The sequence below is a fragment of the Rana temporaria genome, chromosome 10, assembly GCF_905171775.1.
Source record: "Rana temporaria chromosome 10, aRanTem1.1, whole genome shotgun sequence".
Taxonomy (NCBI): domain Eukaryota; kingdom Metazoa; phylum Chordata; class Amphibia; order Anura; family Ranidae; genus Rana; species Rana temporaria.
The window spans coordinates 72,394,160-72,417,999 of NC_053498.1; the positions used below are offsets into that span (position 1 = coordinate 72,394,160).

A 23,840-nucleotide genomic window follows, 5' to 3' on the forward strand; every position below is an offset into this window, starting at 1 on the left:
CACTTCTAAGTTCTATGACAGTTCTGAGGTTGAATTTCATCACTTGATAACTGATCAAAGTTGCAGCACAACAGAGAAAATAGGTGGATAGTTGCATTGATTGCAGAAAAATTGGGTCTAATGGTTAATGCTGCACATCTGCATGCAAAATGCATATGCAAACTGCTGATTTGAGATGCAATTGCATTACTATATGTTCCCAATTATGTTCTATTTCATCATGCGTAAGGTGGAATGCAAGGGTGTACCTAGAGCATTTGGCACCTGGGGCAGATCCTATATCTGGCACCCCCCTCACTTTAAAATGTAAAAATGCCCCTCTGCACCCCCCAATATCTCTTTGTCATTACTGTGTACCCCCTCTCCACAACTGCACCGCTGGACCCCTTTACATTACACAGCCCCCACACCTCTGGACCTCTTTACATTACATACTGGAGCGAAAAGAACAGGTTTGTAAAGATTTGATCCAACCCCCTCTCCCATGCTCCTCTGCAACTAGAGATTTATTGCTCACTGGTATCAGCAAGAAGAGGGGAGCCAGGAGGGAATAACTCATCTCCAAGTTGGCTGCTGGATCTTAAAGAAAATCCTGTTACCTCAGAGATGGAATTGCTTTGATTTCCCAAATAACCACAGTGTGCAAAACTAGTGCTACAGCTACACTGAGTTAGATTTATTACACACCTTATCAGAATCAGCTGCCAAGGAGGTGCTAGTGGCTGTCATCAGTAAGTACTGAAAACAAAAAAAAAATTCAAGCGGCAAAGAACAAATTAGGGTCATCAATGTATCCAGCCATGGGCGCCGAACGTTATCAAATTTGGAGGGTTATTTTTGGCTGATGTATCTATGTTTGTATTTGGGTATAACGTTGTTGACCACATACATGTATACTCAGGTCTTTTTTTTCCCTCGGAGGGCTTCTGAGTCACCCCATGTCTCTGCCACCTACCCCCCCCCCCCCGGAGCGCCGTCCCTTGTTTCCACACCTACCCAACTCTCAGTGCCGCCCCTTTTAGAGACTACAGAGGCAAGTATAATTTTGTGGTGCTAAGAAATTTTTATGGAGTTTGTTATTGATAGCTAGAAAGGCAGTAAAATAGATCCCCTGCCACAAGCAATAATAGACCCCCGCAGCAATAATAGACCTCCCAGCAACAGTACCCCCCCCCTCCCCAGTAGCAATAGACACCCCTCTACCCACCATCAGCAGATACTCCTCCCCCCAGCAACAATGGGCCCCCTGCTACAAAATACCACCCCAGCAACACTAGACCTCCAGTAGCAACAGACCCTCCAGCAGCCAACATCAACAGACCCTCCAGCAGTCAGCATCAATAGACCCTACAGCAGTCAGCATCAATAGACCCTCCAGCAGTCCGCATCAATAGACCCTCCAGCAGTCAGCATCAATAGACCCTCCAGCAGTCAGCATCAATAGACCCTCCAGCAGCCAGTATATTTAGAGCTCTCCCTTAACAGTAGATCCCTCCCAGCAACAATTGACCCCCCAGCAACATAAGACCCCCACACCCGCAACAATAGACCCCCCCTGCAAAGAATGATTCCCTCCAGTGACATCCCCAGAAGCCAGCATCAATAAACCCTCAGCACCTCCTGTCATTACATGCTGTACATCCAGCTCTGGAGGTGCCGGAACTGGGTTCTCCATGTTCCCGCTGAAAAAAGCCCTGTGTTTGGTCATAATTTTGATGTCAGAGTCTTTTACCTTAACAGGATTTTACCCCAGTCTTAAACAAAAGCAGTAATGTTTGTGAGTATGTTCTATGTATATCTACTTGTATAATGGCAAGTGTCATGTTCCAAAATGGAATAGTATAATAAGGTTCATTATATGAAGTGAGTACAGTGTATTTGTTGCCAGTGTATGTTGATTACAGGACAAGGCAGAAGACCTGCTTGGGATGTGTGTAGTAGAATAGAGTTGAAAGACAAATTAAAACCTGTGACAGTATTGTTGTGTACTGATTACTGTTGAGGAAAAGGTTTTCTCCACTTCCTCAAAGTAAGAATGACATTCTAGTGGTGGTCCTATCACAAAACAGTCTTATGACAACTTATAATGGAACTTTCCCCAATCTCACAAAAAATTACATACAGCTCTGTATGCTAATATGAAATGATCTTATTTTCCTTTTACCTACAATAACAGTTTATCTTATTATCCTGGTTTAGTGAGGCACTGGTAATGTAACCATGGCTTTCCAACTTCATCCTGGGAAGTTCCTGTTACTTGTTCCAGGGGGCAGACCTAGAATTCTATGTAGTGTTCCAGGAACTAGATGTGAAAATGGCCACCATAAGAAAAGTGTTTTTGGAAAATGTTCATTCAATTGTTTCATTCTGTAGAAAAAAAATAATCAGACATGCCTCAAAACTATTTTCATTTAACATTCCAACATTTTGGCTTTAAGAAACAGTTAAAAAAAAGATAAAAAAGAAAGAAAACTGTAGTCAGTTGCAACTGTTTTTGCAGATCAATCAGAGGAAAAAAATATTTCTGAGGAAAACATTATGGAATCTCCATGTACTTTGCAGTTCTAAAACAAACATCTGCACCAGTTTACATCCTGAAAAATGATGTTGTCATCATCACCAAACATCCTTTCAATTGATGGAAAAGGAAAAGTATCCAAAATCTCAATATAAACTTGTGCATTTATTGAAGATTTAACGTCGTGATTTTGGAAATTTGCATGTTTTCTTCAGGCAACAGCACCAAACAAAAGTTCCAGCATCATCACCCTGCCCAATTCAGATTGGTAAATCGTCGCTGAATATCACTTTCATCCAGTCATCCACAGTCCATGATTTATTTTCTTTAGCCCACTGTAACCTTGTTTTTTTCTGTTTAGGTGTTAATGATGGTTTTCGTTAGTACAAATCAAATGGGAAGGTTGTTAACCCCCTTAGCGGTATCCCCGAGCGTGACTCGGGGTTGTTTTTCTATGCTAGGATCGGTGTCCCCGAGTCACGCTCGGGGTAGATGTGCAGAGCGTGCAGCGGCGCGGCTTACCTTTCGAAGCATCCACACACAAGTTACTTACCTTGTCCCTGGATCCTGCGATGCATCCCCGCTGTGTGAGCGAGCGGGACCAGTGTGCCGCCGATCTCTGTTCCCTGCGACGCTACGACACACGGGGGCGGAGAACGGCGCCAAATTCAAAAAAGTAAACAAACACATTACATACAGTATACTGTAATCTTATAGATTACAGTACTGTATGCAAAAAATACACACCCCCCTTGTCCCTAGTGGTCTGCCCAGTGCCCTACAGTACATGTTCTTTTATATAATAAAAACTGTTCTTTCTGCCTGCAAACTGTAGATTGTCTATAGCAGTGGTCTCAAAGTACCGGCCCGCGGGCCATTTGCGGCCCGCGGACCAGTTATAAATGGCCCTCAGGCAGGGTGGAAGTGAGGGGAGCAAACAAAAAAAAAAACAAAAAAAAATATATTTTTTTTTTTTTTTTTTGAGCTGGTGCCATCTGGTGGTGAGCCGTTGGTATTACAAGTTATTACCACCAGATGTGAGCTGGCGCCATCTGGTGGTGGGCGTTGGTATTACAAGTTAAGCATTACAAGTTAAACAGCAATTCTAATGTCATTTTACACTATTTTCACTGCCATATTCTTCCCTCTAATTAGAACCCCCAAACATTATATATATTTTTTATCCTAACACCCTAGAGAATAAAATAGCGATCATTGCAATACTTTCTGTTACGCCGTATTTGCGCAGCGGTCTTACAAGCGCACTTTTTTGGGAAAAAATTACACTTTTTTTAATTAAAAAATAAGACAACAGTAAAGTTATCCCCATTTTTTTTAATATTATGAAAGATAATGTTACGCCGAGTAAATTGATACCCAACATGTCACGCTTCAAAATTGTGTCCGCTTGTGGAATGCCGACAAACTTTTTTACCCTTTAAAATCTTCATAGGCGACGTTTAAAAAAATCTACATGTTGCATGTTTTAAGTTACAGAGGAGCTAGAATTATTGCTCTCACTCTACCAATCGCGGCGATACCTCACATGTGTGGTTTGAACACCGTTTACATATGCGGGCGCTGCTCACGTATGTGTTCGCTTCTGCGCGCAAGCTCGTCGGGACGGGGTGCGTTTTCTGGCTCCTAACTTTTTTAGCTGGCTTTTAGATTCCAAGCAAATTTGTCAAACCCTGACTTACACCAGTGCTGGTGGTAATAATGCGCTCGCTGACACCAGTGCTGGGGGTTAATAATGCGCTCGCTGACACCAGTACTGTTGTTTTTGAAGTTTGAAAGTTTGCATGCGGCCCCCCATGGCATATGAAAACTTGTCTTGTGGCCCTCAGGTAATTTGAGTTTGAGACCCCTGGTCTATAGCAACCAAAAGTGTCCCTTTATGTCAAAAATGGTTTTAGAGCAGCTAGAAAACAGCGATAATAAATTATAATCACTTGCAGAATTGTGCGATAGCGATTTGTGGGGAAATTCGTCATAAAAAAATAAAAGTAATGACAGCGACAATTCTGCAACTGAGCAAATTTCAGTGATTTTGAGTTGATTACATTATTGAATAATTTTTATTATAATTATATTATTATTTGTTATAATTATTTATAATTATTTATTATATTATAATTTATAATTTTGTTTTAAAAAAAAATTCATACCCGGGATGTCTACTAGACTCTTGTTTGGTCAGATTTAAATGAGTTATTCCTAAGAATTGCAGGCCTACAGTATAAAACGCCAAATTTCCTTGCAAAATAATTGTACCGCTTTTGGTACGTAATTCCAGACAGAATCATACCGCCAGGGAGGTTAAAGGGAAGCGTACTGGTAGACCAAGGAAGACATCAAAGTGTCAAGTTAGAAAACTTGAAGCGATATGCCTCAAAACCAGAAAATGCACAACAAAACAAATGAGGAACAATTGGTCAGAAACTGGAATAAATGTCTGTGACCCAACTGTAATGCCGCGTACACACGATTGGATTTGCCGTCGGAAAAACCTTGCATGGTTTTTCAGACGGAATTCCACTAAAGCCTAGCTTGCATACACACGGTCACACAAAAGTTCTCTAAACTTTCAACCATCAAGAACGACGTACAACACTACGACAAGCCGGAAAAATTAAGTTCGGTGCAAATTGTTTCTGAGCATGCGTCTGATGGAGCATACACACGGTTGGAATTTCAGACCAAAAGCTTACATCTGACTTTTCTTGTTGGAATGTCCGATCGTGTGTACGCGGCATAAGACATCGCCTAGAGCAGGCATGTCCAAAGTCTGGCCCGCGGGCCATTTGCGGTCCGCGGCCTGGTTTTATATGGTCCCCACTTGCAATTTGCTTTTATCACTTATGTGGCCCCCCAAGCTCCACACGGGGTAAGGATGAGCTTGGTTTTAATATATATATATATATATATATATATATATATATATATATATATATATTTAATATATATTCTCTAATCTAATCTAATAATAATAATAATGAAAAAAAATAATAGCTCATCCTTGCCATGAGTGGAGCTTGGGGGCCACAGAAGAGATAAAGGCCAGATTTCTCAGGGGATAAAGAAGAGAAAATATATATTTTTTACAACCTGACCTCATCCTTACCCTGAGCGGAGCTCTGGGATTTGTTGGGGGGCCAAAGAGGAGATATATATTTATTCACCACACACAGCCACAAAGGTAGGAGAATTGTTTTTGGGTAGTGTATTAGTGCTCGGACGAACACACTGACGCAGAATTTTAATGGTTCAAAGAATGTCAGGCAAAATGGTCGGCCCTCATGCATGTTCACTTCATCAAATCTGGCCCTCTTTCAAAAAAGTTTGGACACCCCTGGCCTAGAGGAAATGGGATTTACATACAGAAAAGCCAAACGAAAAACCATCATTAACACCGAACAGAAAACAAAAACAAGGTTACAGTGGGCTAAAGAAAAGCAATCATGGACTGTGGGTGACTGGATGAAAGTGATATTCAGCGATGAATCAACAATCTGCATTGGGCAGGTTGATAATACTGCAACTTTTTGTCTTTCTTTTTTTAACAGAAAATGATGCTGCAACTTTAGTTTGGTGCCGTTCCAATGAAATGTATGAAGAAAACTCCCTGAAAAAAACATGCAAATGTCCACAATCATTGATGATATGGATTTGCATGTCAGGCAAAGGTACGGGGGAGATGACAGTTGTTAAATCTTCAATAAATGCACACGTTTATATTGAGATTTTGGATACTTTTCCTATTCCATCAATTGAAAGGATGTTTGGTGACGATGACATCATTTTTCAGGATGTAATCTGGTGCAGATGTTTGTTTTAGAACTGCAAGGTACATGATGATTCCATAATATTTTCCTCAGAATTTGGTGATTTCATTTTTTTTTCCTCTGCTTGATCTGCAAAAACAGTTGCAACTGACTATAATTTTCTTTCTTTTTTATTTTGTTTCTTAAAGCCAGAAGATTGGAATGTTAAATGAAAATAGTTTTGAGGCATGTCTATGATTTTTTTTCTTCATAATTAAGCAATTGAATGAACATTTTCCAAGAGTGAGATTCCATACTTTTTGCCAGGGGTTGCACAAGTTTATGTTTATAAATTGCCATTGCCAAACATTTTTAAAGGTGCATTTGTTGTATTTTTTTGATAAATTTGAAGTTCCTCTTTAACATGTGCATGCAAACCCCATAGTCTCCACACTTCCCCACCTCATCTGTTCTACTTCTGAACTAGGAGAGTTTGAGGATCAATCATACAGAACTTTTATTTTAGTTTATTCATGTATATGGGGTAATAGTACATTGATTAAGGTCACTGTGAGGCAGTACAAAAGGAACCAAAAAGCCCACTTCTACACGATTGTGAGCTGCAGCATTGCTATCTTAAAAATAGCACCAGCACCTTCCAGCACCAGACCCAAAAATTAAGGAGCTTGGTCTCTGTTTATGGGTGGGGGAGCCGAGTCATGTAGATCATTTGCTTTTGGCCATCAGTGTATCCAGATCTGCTGGTGTACAGTATAGCACAGATAGAGCCATCATTTTACAACCCTCATCAGTGTAAACTGACTTTATGGTATAGTGCTTGTGAGTCCAGGAGAACCGTAAAGCCTACGTCTAAAATATTGTGGGATAAAGCATTGCCTTTTTTAAATAGAAGAGATTTATACAGCTACACTTCCAGCACAAAAAAAAACTAAAACAAAGAGTTCAGTCTCTGCTTATGGGTAAGTAGATGGAGAACTTCAAATCATTCCTTTGGGCATCGGTATATCCAGAACCGCTAGTGCTTGGCACAGATATACCGTATTTATCGGCATATAACACTAATTTTTTCCCCTTAAAATCAGGGGAATATCGTGGGTGTGTGTTATATGCCGATCCCTGCTGTCTTAGAGAAGAGGAACGAGTGCCGCTGAATTACATAGAGCCGCGATCTCTTGTGTACCCGACACTCCGTCACACACAGCCACGCCTCCTGGCCCTGCATTGAGCCACTGTACTGTCTATCATATGAGCAGGGCCAGGAGGCGTGACTGAGTGACGGAGCGCCGGGTACACAGGAGATCTTTGCTCTGTAAATTGAGCGGAGCTCGCTCCTCCTCTTCCCTCTGAGACAGCAGGGGTAATCTGACACTGATGGCAAAGGTGAGACTGCAGATGGGCACTGAACAGGCTGCATTTTTGGCAAATTTATAAGCTGCAGATGGGCAATGAACAGGGTGCATTGTTGGGCAATTTAACCTCCCTGGCGGTATGATTATTTCAGATTTTAGGTGCTGAAAGCGGTACCTATTTTTGCATGGAAATTTGGCGTTTTATATTGTAGGCCTGTAATTCTTAGGAATAACTCACTTAAATCTGTTCAAACAAGAGTCTAGTAAACATCCCGGTTATAATAAAATTTGAAACACAAAATCATAAATTATAATATAATAAATACATATAAATAATTATAACAAATAATATAATAATAATAATAATAATAATAATAAAAATTATTACTTTTAATTTTTTAAATGACGAATTTTCCCACAAATCACTCTCGCTCAATTCTGCAAGTGATTCTAATTTATTATCGCTGTTTTTTAGCTGGTCTAAAACCACTTTTGACATAAAGGGACACTTTTTGGTTGCTATGGACAATATCCAGTTTCCAGGCAGGAAGAACAGTTTTTATTATATAAAAGTGCATGTAGGACACTGGGCAGACCACTAGGGACAAATGGGGGTGTGTATTTTTTTCATATAGCACTGTAATCTATAAGATTACAGTATACTGTATGTACTGTGTTTATTTACCTTTTTAAATTTTGCGCCGATCTCCGCCCCCGTACTTCGTAACGTCGCAGGGAATGGAGATCGGCGGCACACAGCCACTGTGAATCGAGCGAGGAGGACACGGCTCGATCACACAGCGGGGAGGCATCGCAGGATGCAGGGACAAGGTAAGTAACTTGTGCCTGTGGACACTGCAAGGCGGTCCCGAGTCTGGCTCGGGGTTACCGCTTTTGGTCCTGAAATTTCACACCGAGCCAGACTCGGGATTACCGCTCAGGGGGTTAATGGCTGCAGATGGGCACTGAGCAGGGTGCCCTGATGAGCTCTGACCCTAATTGTGCTTCAAAGTTCTTTATTTAAAATGTAAATGTTTTCCTTAAACTTCCCTCCTAAAATTGTGGTGCGTGTTATATGCCTGTGCGTGTTATACACCGATAAATACGGTAGTCATAATTTGAAAGCCAGAAACATCTTCAGAGGCTACTAAATGGTTTTTGCCTGGTCTTTATGTCTTATTACAGGCCTTTTTGTCTTGAATTTTCCTATACAAAGTATTAACAAGAGAGCAAATAATATTTCAAGAGGTTTTTCATCACAGCCCAGTGCTTTGATAAAAAGAAAATTCACCTCACCTATTGTTCACATTATTGACCACCAAACTGAGTATTAAAGAAATCAGACCTCTCTCCCCTTGTGGGTGTACAGTATGTGTAACATCGTTAGTTGATAACTAAAGTGATCATTAGGTCACAAGGGTAAGTTCTCTCTGTATCAGATTGCATGGATGTTACATCATGTGGATAAGGATTTAATAGATATAATGTAATCACCACATAAGAGAGAGCATATTCTATAACTACTGATAGATAATACAAGTCTTTATGGCACACTTGGGTTGATTTACTAAAACTGGAGTGTGCAAGATATCTTTCAGCTGTGCATGGTAGCCAGCCAGCTTCTAACGTCAACTTGTTCAATTAAGCTTTGCCAAAAAAAAAAAGAAAACTGGAAGTGGATTGGTTTCTATGCAGAACTGCACCAGATTTTGCACTCTCCAGTTTTAGTAAATCAACCCCACTGAGTTTATACAAAAAGTGACTCATAGCATGGGAAATACTGTATATTTTAGCAAAGATCAGTCAGTGACATACCAGTTTAATAGCATTTTGTGATCTTTTTTTTACAGTACCACATTACATTGAGTTTAAAATAATGTCAACACAGAGAACAGAATAACACTTCAAAAACACAGTCCAAATTATTCCCAAAATATTAAAAATACAGTGCCTTGAAAAAAGTATTTATACCCCTTGAAATTTTTCACATTTTGTTATGTTACAACCAAAAATGTAATTGTATTTTATAGGGATTTTATATGATAGACCAACACAAAGTGGCACATAATTGTGAAGTGGAAGGAAAATGATAAATGGTTTTCATTATTTATTTTTTTACAAATAAATATGTGAAAAGTGTGGCATGCATTTGTATTCAGCCCCCCTGAGTCAATACTTTGTAGAACCACCTTTCACTCCAATCACAAGTCTTTTTGGGGATGTCTCTACTAGCTTTACACCTCTAGGGAGTGACATGTTTGGCCATTCTTCTTTGCAAAATAGCAAAAGATCTGTCAGATTGGATAGAAAGCGTCTGTGAACAACAATTTTCAAGTCTTGCTACATATTCTCAATTGGATTTAGGTCTGGACTTTGATTGGACCATTCTAACACATGAATATGCTTTGATCTACCATTCCATTGTAGCTCTGGCTGTATGTTTAGAGTTGTTGTCCTGCTGGAAGGTGAACTTCTGCCCCAGTCTCAAGTCTTTTGCAGACTCTAGCAGGTTTTCTTCTACGATTTGGCTCCCTCGATCTTCCTATCAACTTTGACCAGCTTCCCTGTCCCTGATGTATGGGGACACTGATTGGGGAACCTGATGTAGGGGACATTGTGATGGGGGACCCTGATTTAAGGGGACACTGTGAGGGGGAAACCTGATGTATGGGGACACTGTGATGGGAGAACCTGATTTTAGGGGACACTGTGATGGGGGACCCTGATTTAAGGGGACACTGTGATGGGGGAACCTCATTTAAGGGGACACTGTGATGGGGGAACCTGATGTATGGGGACACTGTGATGGGGGGACCTGATGTAAGGGGGAACTGGCATGGGAACACCTGATGTATGAGACACTGTCATGGGGATGTCATGTCAATGTTCAGTATATGGGCACCGTAATGGGGGAACCTGATGTTATATGGGCACTCTGATAGGGGAACCTGATGGGGACACCTGATGAAGGCTGATAGGGGCCCTAGTGCATTACTTTGCCCAGAGGTCCATGATGCTATTAAAATGGCACTGCTGGTTGGTCCTTAAGGCCAGGTTCACACTGGTGCACTGTGGTGTGGGTAAAGCACACCTGTATCGCATTTTATACACAATTTTAGGTACGCTCCCATTGGCTTCTATTCGATTATGCATTTTCATGAAAGGGCATCAGAGTCCTGTATTTTACATCTCTAATGCAATTTCAGAAAACGGTCTAATAGAAGTCAAAGGGAAAGCACCGGAAAAACATTTGTAAACCGCTCATACAATTGCACTGCACTAAAACTGAAGTGCATTCTGTGAACCCTGCCTTAACGCTGACCCTTTCTCTCCCTATATTCTGCTGTAGAGTACATGAGGCTAATAAGAAAAAAAAAACAGGTACTTACACTAGGTACACTTAAAAATATATTTAATATTTTAAGTGAACATATAATTGCAATGCTAAAAATAAAAAAGATCCCTGCGCTTGGCTCCAAGGATGATAACAGGACCGCTGTAACTTTTATGTTCTGAATACTGGACTCTGTACACATGCTATATAAAAAAAAGTGCGCTGTCCCTTTAAAAAAATCCAATATTCGGGAGCTGCGGTGGCTCAACACGATTGGCACTGCGCTGGCAAGCCATTCACCTCTGCAGCTAGGAGTTCAGATCCCAGTCTCGGCTACATGTGAATTGAGTTTGGTGGTCTCAGCCCGGCTCCCGGTGGGTGTGCTATGCAAAGTAAGCCTGCGCTTAGTACGCCCACCCCCCTCCCACAATAAAACACCACACTTATACGCACAAAATACACTTAAAAAAAATAAATAAACAATAAAAAAAAATCCATATTCAAAGAAATTGACTAATTCATAACTCAGTGCTCATACACAAATAAAAAATACAACCATATTCAGAACAGTACTTTTTCAAAAAATGTATATAAACATATAGTCCATGAAAAATCAGATGCGACTAAAATGCTCATAAACGTCCATAAAAAAAAGTGTTCCAGTGCAAAAAAGGAGCAGAAAGCGCCTTTTACCAAACCAAGATAATCTCAAATTACAGAGCTCAAAAGAGCTTATTATATCCAAGTGTAAAAAATTTAAGGGGGTCTGAATACTTTCCGTACCCACTGTATATAGGTTTGGTAAAAAAAAGTTATTCATTCCTGTGGGATAAGGTTTGGTAAAAAAATAAAAAACTTACCATTCTTTCCTGTGGGATAGTAGCACACAAAAACGAAATACACTGAAATGTAACAGTGACGGTTTTATAAAATACACATGTCATTTATATGGAGTGATGTGAATGATGCTTGAATTTTATTTCTGCACTAAGTCTCTGATTCTCTGGGGACAACATAATGTAGAAAAACATGTAAAATAATGAATTTGGCTGGCAAAAATATGAATGCAATCTATACACTGGGGGAGAACCTCTGGGGGAATCTAGGATGGAAAAGGGCCTGGTGGTCCTAGTAGATGATAGGCTCAGCAATGGCATGCAATGCCAAGCTGCTGCTAACAAAGCAAACAGAATATTGGCATGCATTAAAAAGGGGATAAACTCCAGAGATAAAACGAGAATTCTCCCGCTTTACAAGACTCTGGTCTGGCCGCACCTGTCCAGTTCTGGGCATCAGGAAGGATGCACTGGAAATGAATGGAGCGAGTACAAAGAAGGGAAACAAAGCTAATAAAGGGTCTGGAGGATATTAGTTATGAGGAAAGATTGCGAGCACTGAACTTATTCTCTCTGGAGACGAGATGCTTGAGAGGGGATATGATTTCAATTTACAAATACCGTACTGGTGACCCCATAATAGGGAAAACAACTTCTTTGTGAAAGGAAGTTTAACAAGACACATGGCCACTCAATAAAATTTGAAGAAAAGAGGTTTAACCTTAAACTACGTAGAGGGTTCCTTACTGTAAGAGAGGCAAGGATGTGAAATTCCCTTTCACATGCGGTGGTCTCAGCAGGGAGCATCAATAGTTTAAAAAAACTATTAGATAAGCACTTGAACGACCACAACATACAGGGATATACAATGTAATACTGACATATAATCATACACATAGGTTGGACTTGATGGACTTGTGTCTTTTTTCAACCTCACCTACTATGTTACTACGTAACAAGGTTTAATTTGCCCTGGAGGAACCTCTAAAGTGTGAGCAAGAGCTCAATCTGCTACCAAACACTTTATTAAGCTATAAGCATATAAATGATACAATTGCCGTGGATTCAAGCATTGCAGAGCCCACTATTCAGGCAGGATTATGTTTGAGATATAATTAGGTTACAGCAAATGTATATAAAGTTTGATATCCAAGCTGTTAGTAGGCTGTGTTTTAACTACTTAACCCCCGGACCATATTCCATATTGCTGGTCAAAGACCAGAGCACTTTTTGCGATTCGGCACTGCGTCGCTTTAACTGGCAATTGCGCGGTCGTGCGACGTGGCTCCCAAACATAATTGGCGTCCTTTTTTCCCCACAAATAGAACTTTCTTTTGGTTGTATTTGATCACCTCTGCGGTTTTTAGTTTTTGCGCTATAAACAGAAATGGCAACAAATGAATATTTTTTACTTTTTGCTATAATAAATATCCCCCAAAAATATATATAAAAAAAATATTTTTCCTCAGTTTAGGTCGATACGTATTCTTCTACCTATTTTTCGTAAAAAAAATCGCAATAAGCGTTTGGTTTGCGCAAAAGTTATAGCGTTTAAAAAATAGGGGGTATTTTTATGGCATTTTAATTAATATTTCTTTTTACTAGTAATGGCGGCGATCATCGATTTTTTTTTTCAGTACTGCGACATTATGGCGGACACTTTGGACACTTTTGACACATTTTTGGGACCATTGGCATTTTTATAGCGATCAGTGCTATAAAAATGCATTGGATTACTATAAAAATTCCACTGGCAGTGAAGGGGTTAACACTAGGGGAGTTAAGTATGTTCCCTGGGTGTGTTCTAACTGTAGGGGGGTGGGACTGACATGGGGAAATTACTGATCTTCTGTTCATATATTGTATGAACAGAAGATCAGCATTTCTCTCCCTGACAGGACCGGGAGCTGTGTGTTTACACACACAGCTCCCGGTCCTCGCTCTGTAACGAGTGATCGCATGTGCAGAGTGCACGCGCCCCTAGTGGCCTTTGCGAGAGCCGACATATAGCTACGGGCTCTCGCGCAGGGGAGCCAACCTGCCGCCGTAAAACGACGGCGGCTGGTCGGCAACTAGTTAATTGTTATCAAATGGCACACTATGAAATGACATTCAGGCTTATGAAGCAAAAGTATCCTATAAAAATGTTGATGTTGGACTCTGTTAAATGGATCCTGTCACTAACTTAAAAAAAACTGCAGGTAAAAGCACAGAAACATCAAGTATTTGAAATGCCTTACAGTATTTTAGCTTTCCATCAACTATTTTGTATTCACTTGCAAAGCTTCTTTGAACTTGTTAAAAAACATGACTACTCCTGGAAATGACAATTCCCCACCATAAGGCCCTTCCATTTGTATATCATAGCCCTTTCCTCGTCATGCAGTGTCTAATTATGCTGGTTATACTTTCACCTCCCTACATAACTTATATGTAGCTGCTGGGGGAGGAGCAAAGGTGAATTCTATAGTGTCACTTGAGTGACAGCTGAGTCTGCTGGGGCTGCTTACATCCAAGATGGCGGCACCTAGCAGCAGTCCTAGACTCCTTAGATGTCTACACAAGGGAGGCTGGTGCATCTAAATAGCAAGCATAAAATATGTTAAATGTGCACATAATCTTATGGGAAGATTTTTTGTTTAAAAAAATGTCTGGTGACAGGGCCTCTTTATGTATAGTTACAACCTAGGTTATGCCACATTTAGATAAACAAATTGTTACCCCAGCTCCACTGCTAATATAAAAGTCCACAAACCGTGATCCGGTGCTCTAGCCAGGGTGTTCAGGCCCCAGAGATACGATACTTAAATCAGGAAGGCTATCAACTTGGATGCTCTTGAATAAAAGTACTGTATTAGTTACATTGGTACACGGGTACAGGCTAAACTGGCATGTTTCTGCATTTTCATTGATGCTTTGAGGAAGTCTTCTTAGCCGAAACGCATCAGGGTATAGCCTATACCCGTGTACCCATGTAACTTATAAAGTACATTTATTCAAGAGCATCCGAGTTGCCAGCATTCCTGATTTAAGTAAACAACATTTAGGCCTACAGTATTATATATGTGTTCGTTTATCTCACTCTTATTCTACTCATTAAATTGTTTTACATTTAGGCTTTTAACAATCTTTTCTCTTTGTTTTATTCATAGCTTCAAAAGGGAACTCTGAAGAACAAGAAGTCAGCCCCTAAAATCATTGAAATAATGGACAAAAGTTTTCGCCAATCTCGAGTTACTCTAGTACCCAGCAATGAAACCAAAGATTACAATTTAACACTGCGATTGAGCGATGTGGATTTTGATGATGCAGGAAGATACACCTGTATTGTGAAAAATAAAAAGGAAAAAGATACACAAAGCAATGCTACAATTTTTCTCACAGTAGTGGACAAGTGTGAGTGTCACTGTATAGTGCCCTATGGTGGGGTAATTTTTTTCATTAAACCAGTTGGTTAAACAAAAAAAAAGTCCTGATCCCCCATTCACACATTCCATGTGGATGAGGGAATCACTTCCGCTGTGTTAATGTATTCTGATAGCGGGGAGACTTATGAATACACTGATCAGTCGTTTGGGAAAAACCCAATAGGCTAGTTGTACAGAAGTCGATCAGCAGATTATCTTCTGTACAACCAGCCTACCCATACATGGATCCAAATTTGACCAGTCCCTGCTGAACCGGCAGAGTTTTGATCCGTGTATGACTGCCCTTAGTCCTTACCTCTGTTAGAGGGCAGATTCTGCAATGGTGTGACTGTTTGGCTGGACCAGCAAACCTGTTTGTGTGAAACATTGAATCAGGTTAGGGGGTAATAAAAACTAAATTTGTCCAACATTGTTTAACTGGGCGCAAAGTAGCTGGTAAAGTGTAAAATGCTTTTGTAAATTGCCTCTAAAGCCTCGTACACACGACTGAGGAACTCGACGGGCGAAACACATCGTTTTGCTCGTCGAGTTCCTTGTTAGGCTGTCGAGGAACTCGACAAGCCAATTTTCTCCATTCCCGTCAAGGAAATAGAGAACATGCTCACTTTTTGGCTCGTCGAGTTTCTCGACAGTTTCCTCGACGAAAATGTACACACGACCAGAAACTTTTTTTTTTTTTTTTATTTGATTTCATTTTATTATTTTGTTTGTATACTTTTTTTTTTTTTTTTTTTTTTTTTTAACATTCCAAGTTTATTGTGATAAACAAAGGCAAAACAGATTAGATCATATAGCAGTACAGCTGCTCGCAGAGCAGTGATATGATAGGAAACATGGTATAGTAAGCAATAAGACATGCCAAAGGCAAACAGATAAAACAAAACCAATACGACCCATGTAAAGTGGCACTACGACCAGAAACTTGGTCGTGTGTACGAGGCTTAAAGGGGTGTTCCAGCCTTTTTTTAAGTTTATTAAAAGTCAGGAGCTACAAAAAGTGTAGCTGCTGGCTTTTAATAAACAGACACTTACCTGCTCCACGGTTCCAGCAACGCCCCAAGTGTGGGCACCCGGCAGTGACAGCTTTCGGCTTCACGGCCGGGCACCCACTGCGCATGCGCGAGCGGCGCGGCGCCGTCCGATTGGACAGGCGCTCGCCTACAGGGAGGGGCTGCAATAAGGCAATTAAGCTAATCACCTTACCAGCCCCTCGGCGGAAGGAGGAAGTGGGACAGGAAGTCCCACTTCTCCTGAAGCCCCCACCCCCCCCCCAAAAAAATTACATGCCAAAATGTGGCATGTAAGAGGCAAGGAGTGGGTTAAGCGCAAGTTCCATTTTTAGGTGGAACTCCGCTTTAAGGTTTGATTCACATCTATGTATTTTTAATGCTTTTTGCAGATTTGCACTACAGTCCATTTAACATGGTTTCCTATGGAACACTTTCTGTAGTGCAAATCTACAAAATGCAAAAAGCACTAAAAATGCCTAGGTTTGAATCAGGCCTCAGGTGGCATTTCAAGTACTTGGTAGTGCAGTCATTGTTAGTTTTCTGCATGCTCAGTGTATACGTTTGCTGTCAGATGGCAGAGGGCTAGGATCAAGTTCCAGGCTCTGAAACTATATGGTACTCATGAGAACATCTCCTTGTGGGATTGGAAATGAGTAGCACAGCATTTCCAAGATTGTGGTCTTTGGAATTTTTTGGCCGGCAAGAGTTGACCATTCAGACCATGCCAAAGTGGAGTAGGAGATGGAGTCTGACCAGAGGTCTGGGCAGGTATCAGGTAATCATAGTGAAAAAGTTAAGGAGAAGGACATGTGGCAAACAGCATAAACTAGAATTAAAGCAGTGCTCAATCCAAAAAATGATTTACTACATTGCAGCTTACCAAATCTTAGATGTTGTGGCTCCATTCATTTTCTTTTTTAGGCTTCACTTTATTCTCACCTGGTGATCCTGCTAGTAAGTCTGTTATTTGTCAACTTACTTTAACAAACCAAGCCAGGGCTGACCCAAGACATTGTGCTGCCTGGGTAATGCAATTAAATGCTCCCCCCCCCCCAAAAAAAACCACGCCCACCAAAAGGCCCCCACATCTATTATTTTATATCATGATATTTATATAGTCATCAGTGCCCACCAGTGCAGCCTATCAGTGTAGCCTATCAGTGCAGATTTTCAGTACCCACCAGTGCAGCTTATCAGTGCCCATCAGTGCAACCTCAGCAGTGTCCATCAGTGCAGCCTATCAGTGCCCAACAGTTTCCATGAGTGCCCAGCAGTGCAGCTGGTTGCAGGATCAGTGTAATAAAATGCACCAGTTATTCCTGGCTCCTGCAGTTGGGTGCAAGCATGTTTACTCCCTGGACCTACTTAGTTTTAGCGCAGCTGCTCCTGGAAGGGGATAAGAAGAGCATACTGCAGAAGGGGATTTAGTGTAAGTGGCTACTTTAGGGGTTGTTGGGTTTCTTGTCTGGGTCCGCGATTAAGGTGTTTACTTTAGGTTAGGTTAGAGAGGGTTTGTTAAACGTTAAGAGCTAATTTTATGGGAGGTGAAGTGTTAAAACGAAACTATAGTTTGAAATAAGCTAGAGCTTTTTGCAAAGAAGACTTTTCATGTTTCTTCTATCAAAAAACCTTTCCTAGTTCCCCTAGCCTTTTACTTTCTTGTGTACAGTGCTACAGTGCATTGTACACACCCGGCTCATTCCTGTGATCTTTAAGATTTTGGATGACAGGTAGGATATGTGCAAACTAGTAAGAATTTGCAAGGATTCAGAGAGCCACCAACAGGATCATAATAGGCTCTTGCCTAGGTGAAGGCATGGGGGAGGATCTAGTTTTTACTGAAGCCCTTGGTGATGCAGTTAAAACCTTGGGTGGGGCTTGTTGGTGGCAATAACCAGCATTACAGACATTCAGATTTTAGGCAAAGGGTGTCTAGCCAGGTGAAGATGGTGCCAAAGTTTGAGACAGGAGTGTTGCTAGAGTGCGCAGGCTGATGACATAGCCAGGGATAGCCAGAGACAAACCTAAAAACCAGAAGAAGAAGAAATGTAGCCAGAGAACACAGCAAGGGATGAGATGCAGAAAAGAGTCTCATCGACAGGAAAATGAGACACTTTAAAAGTAGCACTGGCTTATCTTCAAAACAGACCTGGACTGGTTATTATTCAGTGCACCTGGAAAGTATTCACAGCGCTTCACCTTTTCCAAATTGTATTATGTTACAGCCTTATTCCAAAATGGGGGTGTATAATAATAAGGGGGCGCTAATAGTAGGTGATAAATAAATTCCAAATTCTAGCTTGAAACAATATATTAACTATAAGGTCAACAATACAATAGTGATTTAAAGTGCAAGTGCTTATATAATAACAACATCAAAACATTGGTGCAAACAGGTCCAAAAAATGCAGCAATGGTCACTAAATGATAAGCATTGGTAAGTCCATGCATCAAATGGTTGACTTAAGAGTAGACACCATCACCACGGAACAGATATCAAACTGGCGACACCCGGTGAGAGGTAGAGGTAAGTGCCTACTTACCAGACCACCATGGCCCTTCGTTTTAAAAAAAGGATCAGGTGGAGCTTTAGTACAGTTGGTGACCTAAGGTCTGTACTGGTACCTGGGTGGGACTGGCCAGGAATAGACTCCAACAGAAAAAATGGCCATGGATAAAATGAAGAAAAATGGGCCATAGTGAAGTTCTGCGATTTATTGTAAAACAGATTAAAAACAAAAGCCAAATGGCCGCTTACTTATGCGAGTGCCGAGACCTTGGCACCAAGGAATCAAGCGTGTTACAGCTAGATGTGACGCGGAGCACCAGCTGCACTGTGTCTCACTCTTGTGGGTCGGTGTAGCGTGCATTCCACCGCCTCTGTGCCAAATCCGGAAGTAGCTGAACGTGACCAGGAACGCCTCGACATACGTTTCATCTATTGATGTCGTTTTTTATTTTTAATAAATTTGCAAAGTTTTCAAACAAACTTTTTAATCCATTTTGGAATAAGAGAACAAAAGAAGTGGGGTTGAGACTTTATATGAGGCATGTTGGTGTATATAATAATATATGGAGTAAACATAGGTGAGTTGTATATCACAGTCCTCTAGGGGTACATCGTAATACCTCTTGATGATTATAATCAAGCCAATAACAGTAAAACATTTATGATACAGAATGTAATCATAAAGAGTCATTATATATTAATAAATTTAATGGCGCAAGATTAATTAGAGAACACGATTTGTGACAAACAGAGTAAATGATAGGCAATTAGATACAGTACATACAGATAATTCATACATGATAAACATGATATATGAAATTGATAAATGTTGTAATATGATACAAGTATCAGGGCAAACTTATCCTGTCTCTGGGGATCTCCCGCCTCAACCCCAGTTGAGACCACCTATGCCGGGCTGCCGCTCTATTCCATACCCTGGTATTGGCCATAACTTATGGGCTGTTTTGTAGTAACATTGATAGTGCTTCTTGTCTCTCTTTTCTACCTCTTTTTTTTCTTCTATGGGGAATAGTGGATCCCTATAGATTATTCAATAATTTATCTATCTATTCATTTTTAGTTTATTCATGCATCCAACTCCTGATGATTGACAAGAGGCCATGAAATGCTTTAAGTGTTCATCTATGGATGCCAAATACAAGTTTGCCCTGATAATAGTATCATATTACAACATTTATCAATATCAATTATTTAATGTTAATCATGTGTGAATTATTTGTATGTATCTGATTGCTTATCATTTAGTCTGTTTGTCACAAATCATATTCTCTAATCATGCGCCATTAATTTATTATTATTATAGATTGACTCTTTATGATTACATTCTGTATCATAACTGTTTTACTGTTATTGGCTTTATTATAATCATCAAGAGGTACCCCTAGGGGACTGTGATATTCAACTCACCTATGTTTACTCCATATATCATTATATACACCAACATGCCTCATGTGAAGTCCCAACCCCACTTCTTTTGTTCTCCCATAACATTTAGGGATGGAGGCATCTTAGTGTTTTTGCTTTAGGCCGAGACAGGTCTCATTCATTTTCATTTTGGAATAAGGCTGTAACATAAAATGTGAAAAAGTAAAGCGCTGTGAATATTTTCCAGATGCAGTGTATGCGCCCATTGATATACAGGTTTGCTCTGCCACACCCCTGCAGGTGGACAGGATGCTTGTGAGAGTTAATACTGGAGGTGAGTCTGTCTTGTGGGTGGATCCAGTAAAAGGAGCTGACGATCTGTAGAACCAGGAAATTCACTTTTGAAAACCACATCAGAGGCCTCGTACACACGACCGGTTTCCTCGGCAGAATCCATCCAGAAACTTGGTGGGAGAGATTTTTTGCAGAGGAAAACGATCGTGTGTACATTTTTCATCGAGGAAACTGTCGAGGAACTCGACGAGCCAAAAAGAGAGCAAGTTCTCTATTTCCTCGACGGGAGTCTCAAATTGGCTCGTTGAGTTCCTTGTCGGGCTGGTTTCCGACGAGAAACTCGAGCGTGTGTATGCTAAGAAACCCGTGCTTGCTCAGATTAAAGTATGAGACGGGAGTAAAAGTAGCATTTTAAAGCTGTAACAGACTGAAAAGTGCAATCCGTCTCTTACCAAACTTTTATTTAACACACAAACACGTGAGATTAGCAAAAGCAGCCCCAAGAGTTGTGCAAGTGGAATCGAACTTCCCCTGCCGTTGTATGTGTTGTAAATCACCGCGTTTAAGAACGAGGAGATTTTGTCTTGACAGTGTGTACGCAAAGCAAGCTTGTCGAGTTCCTCGACAAGCCTAACAAGGAACTCGACGAGGAAAATGATGTGTTTCGCCCGGCAAATTCCTCGGTCGTGTGTACGAGGCCAGAGGGGGAGGTGTCGACAGGCTGTGCCATAGAGGTTCAGTCCACAGCCAAGCTGTGGTATCATTACTGGCAAATTCCATGATTGCAAGGTAAAGAAGCCTACACAGTGTAATTACTACAAAACACTTTAATAATCGTACTGTTTGAACATTTGTTTACAGCTGCTAGTTTGTAGAGAAGAAAGCTATTCCCAACTTGGAAAAAAAGCCCTCCCAAATTTTAATAAAAATGTTATTCTGCAGTTTAAGGCCACATTATTCGTAAAGCCATGAAGTTTAAAAATATGGGCTATAAAGAGCTAGGCCAATATATCAGAAGAGGGTAATTTACAGAGGGCAATGAAATGTGTTGGTTTGCTAAAATGGTCAACTAGCAATCCAGATCGCAGAAAAAGACTTTAGAGAATGGTGTTGTATTGAAATCCTTGTCTTATGTGATCATAGAACAATGGGAATGAGTATTATATACACAATCAAGAACTAGTTATTTCTCCTGAATAGAATCATCATCATCATTTTATTATAAATAAATTAAAAATAAATATTTAATTCATAAATTAGGGAGGAACAAAAATCAGTAACCTTAACCAAGGTAGCAGGGTATTTAAAATGTACACCCGCTGATCAGTCCCTATGCAGAATACCCTAGTGAACTTGGGCTAAACTTTAATATCAACGCCCACAAAATTGACACTCGTTCATAGATGTTATTAAAGCCCGTCAGCTCATAATGTTTTGTTATAAGTTACTATATACAGTGTAATACTGTCCACCTGTAAAGTGGTGTAACAAAGGACCTCCTGCCTGCTTTGTGACCTTGAAAAAGATCGGCCTGGCAATAGTGAGGACGTTTTGGATCTATAATGGCAAGATGACAAAGTTGTGCCTTCTAGTGCTGAGTTAAAACCAGGAACTCACCTCATCTAATGGCACCATGTGCTACTATGAACAGTGGAGACACAATGTGAAAGATAAGAGTAAAAATATATTTATTGTTTTCCAAGCTACTATAATCATGGGAATCCCTAAACAAATTGCATTATTACAAACTATTTAAAAAAAAGTAATGCCGCGTACACACGATCGGTTCGTCTGATGAAAACGGTCCGATGGACCGTTTTCATCGGACGAACCGATCGTGTGTGGGCCCCATCGTTTTTTTTCCCATTGGTGAAAAAACCATAGAACCTGTTTTAAAATTATCTGATGGTTAAAGAAATGATAGAAAACGATCGTCTGTGGGGAAATCCATCGGTTAAAAATCCACACATGCTCAGAATCAAGTCGACGCATGCTGGGAAGCATTGAACTTAATTTTTCTCTGCACGTTGTTGTGTTTTACGTCACCGCGTTCTGACACAAACTTTTTTTTAACTGATGGTGTGTAGGTAAGACTGATGAAAGTCAGCTTCATCGGATATCTGATGAAAAAATCCATCGGTCCGTTTTCATCAGATGAACCGATCGTGTGTACAGGGCATAAGACTTCAGAATGAATATGCAGACAGGATATGCTCATTCCAATTCACAGACAATTAATTATACGTTATTACAAAATGCAAATCAGTAAAATTGCTGAATATGAGCAGTTGAAAATAACTGGATGCAATATGCACCTCTGATTAAATGCATTTGGAGCTACTAAAGGGAAATGGGATTTATATGCTTTTCCTTAGGTTTATATTTTTATTTCCAAAGACAAAAAACATGAAAATGTGAGTGCATATCCATTTACAACAACTGTTTATTCTTGACAGCTTTATTCTTGAATGCAAAGAAAATACTTGCTTGGATTGTGAGTTTTATAATACACGCTTTGTTACATATGTCTCTTTCTTCTATCAGTATTTTTTCTAACACAGGTACTGTTTTTCTCCACAGTTGAAGTTGTGGATAACACTTTGACTCTGATTATTGTGGCTGTTGTTGGGGGTGTTTTTGGATTGCTCATATTAATCCTTATCATCAAGAAGACAGTTAGTTTCATCCTTAAGCGGAATCGTGACAAAAAGTGAGTGTGCGCTCTGGGGAGATTGTTGGGAGGCTCATTTTTAAACTGTAGCAGTAAAGGGTTTTCTTCTGATTCCAGCTAAGCTTTTACAAGAGTGACCTTGTAAAAACATCTTACCACCTACAAACTTTTAATTCTTATGGTATCCATACATGTCCCTGTAAGGTATCCAGTCAATATGATCTTGGCTTGCATATATTTGGCAATGAATATGCCCTCACTGTCCCCTTTATGGGATAATTACATGTTTTCACAGCTGTCACAAGCACTCACTATAGCACACAGAGATTTCCAATGAAAGTGTGTTCAATCACTCCATTTCTTGTGGAGAAAATGTAGTAAACTATATGGCAAAATGTAAACACCTAATCCTTGCTCCAAAATGAGTTTGTTGGACAAGCTATTCCAAATCATGTCTATTAATATAGAGTTACCACCACTTTAGAACTATAACAACTTCCACTGAGAAGACTTTCCATAAGACTTTATAAAATGTATATGGGAGTTTGTGCCCATTCAGCCAAAAGAGCAAGGTAGTGATGTTGGGGGAAGACCTGGTATGCAACCAGGATTCAAATTCATCTCAAAGGTGTCCAGTAGGAAAGAGGTCAGGGTTCTGTGTAGGCCACATATGTCCCTCCACACCAGGTTCATCAAACCAAATCTTTATGAATCTGGCAT

At 40.3% G+C, this 23,840-nt stretch overlaps 1 protein-coding gene across 3 annotated transcripts in view; it reads left to right on the top strand.

The window, feature by feature from the left end:
* The window catches only part of SCN4B (sodium voltage-gated channel beta subunit 4), a 107,788-nt gene that overhangs the window by 72,803 nt on the left and 11,145 nt on the right, over window positions 1-23,840 (top strand). For all 3 annotated transcript variants that reach the window (XM_040325454.1, XM_040325456.1, XM_040325455.1), the window contains 2 exons: window positions 14,975-15,218; window positions 23,030-23,159. In XM_040325454.1, coding sequence (XP_040181388.1) covers window positions 14,975-15,218; window positions 23,030-23,159 — 374 coding nt within the window. The remainder of the gene's footprint in view (window positions 1-14,974; window positions 15,219-23,029; window positions 23,160-23,840) is intronic.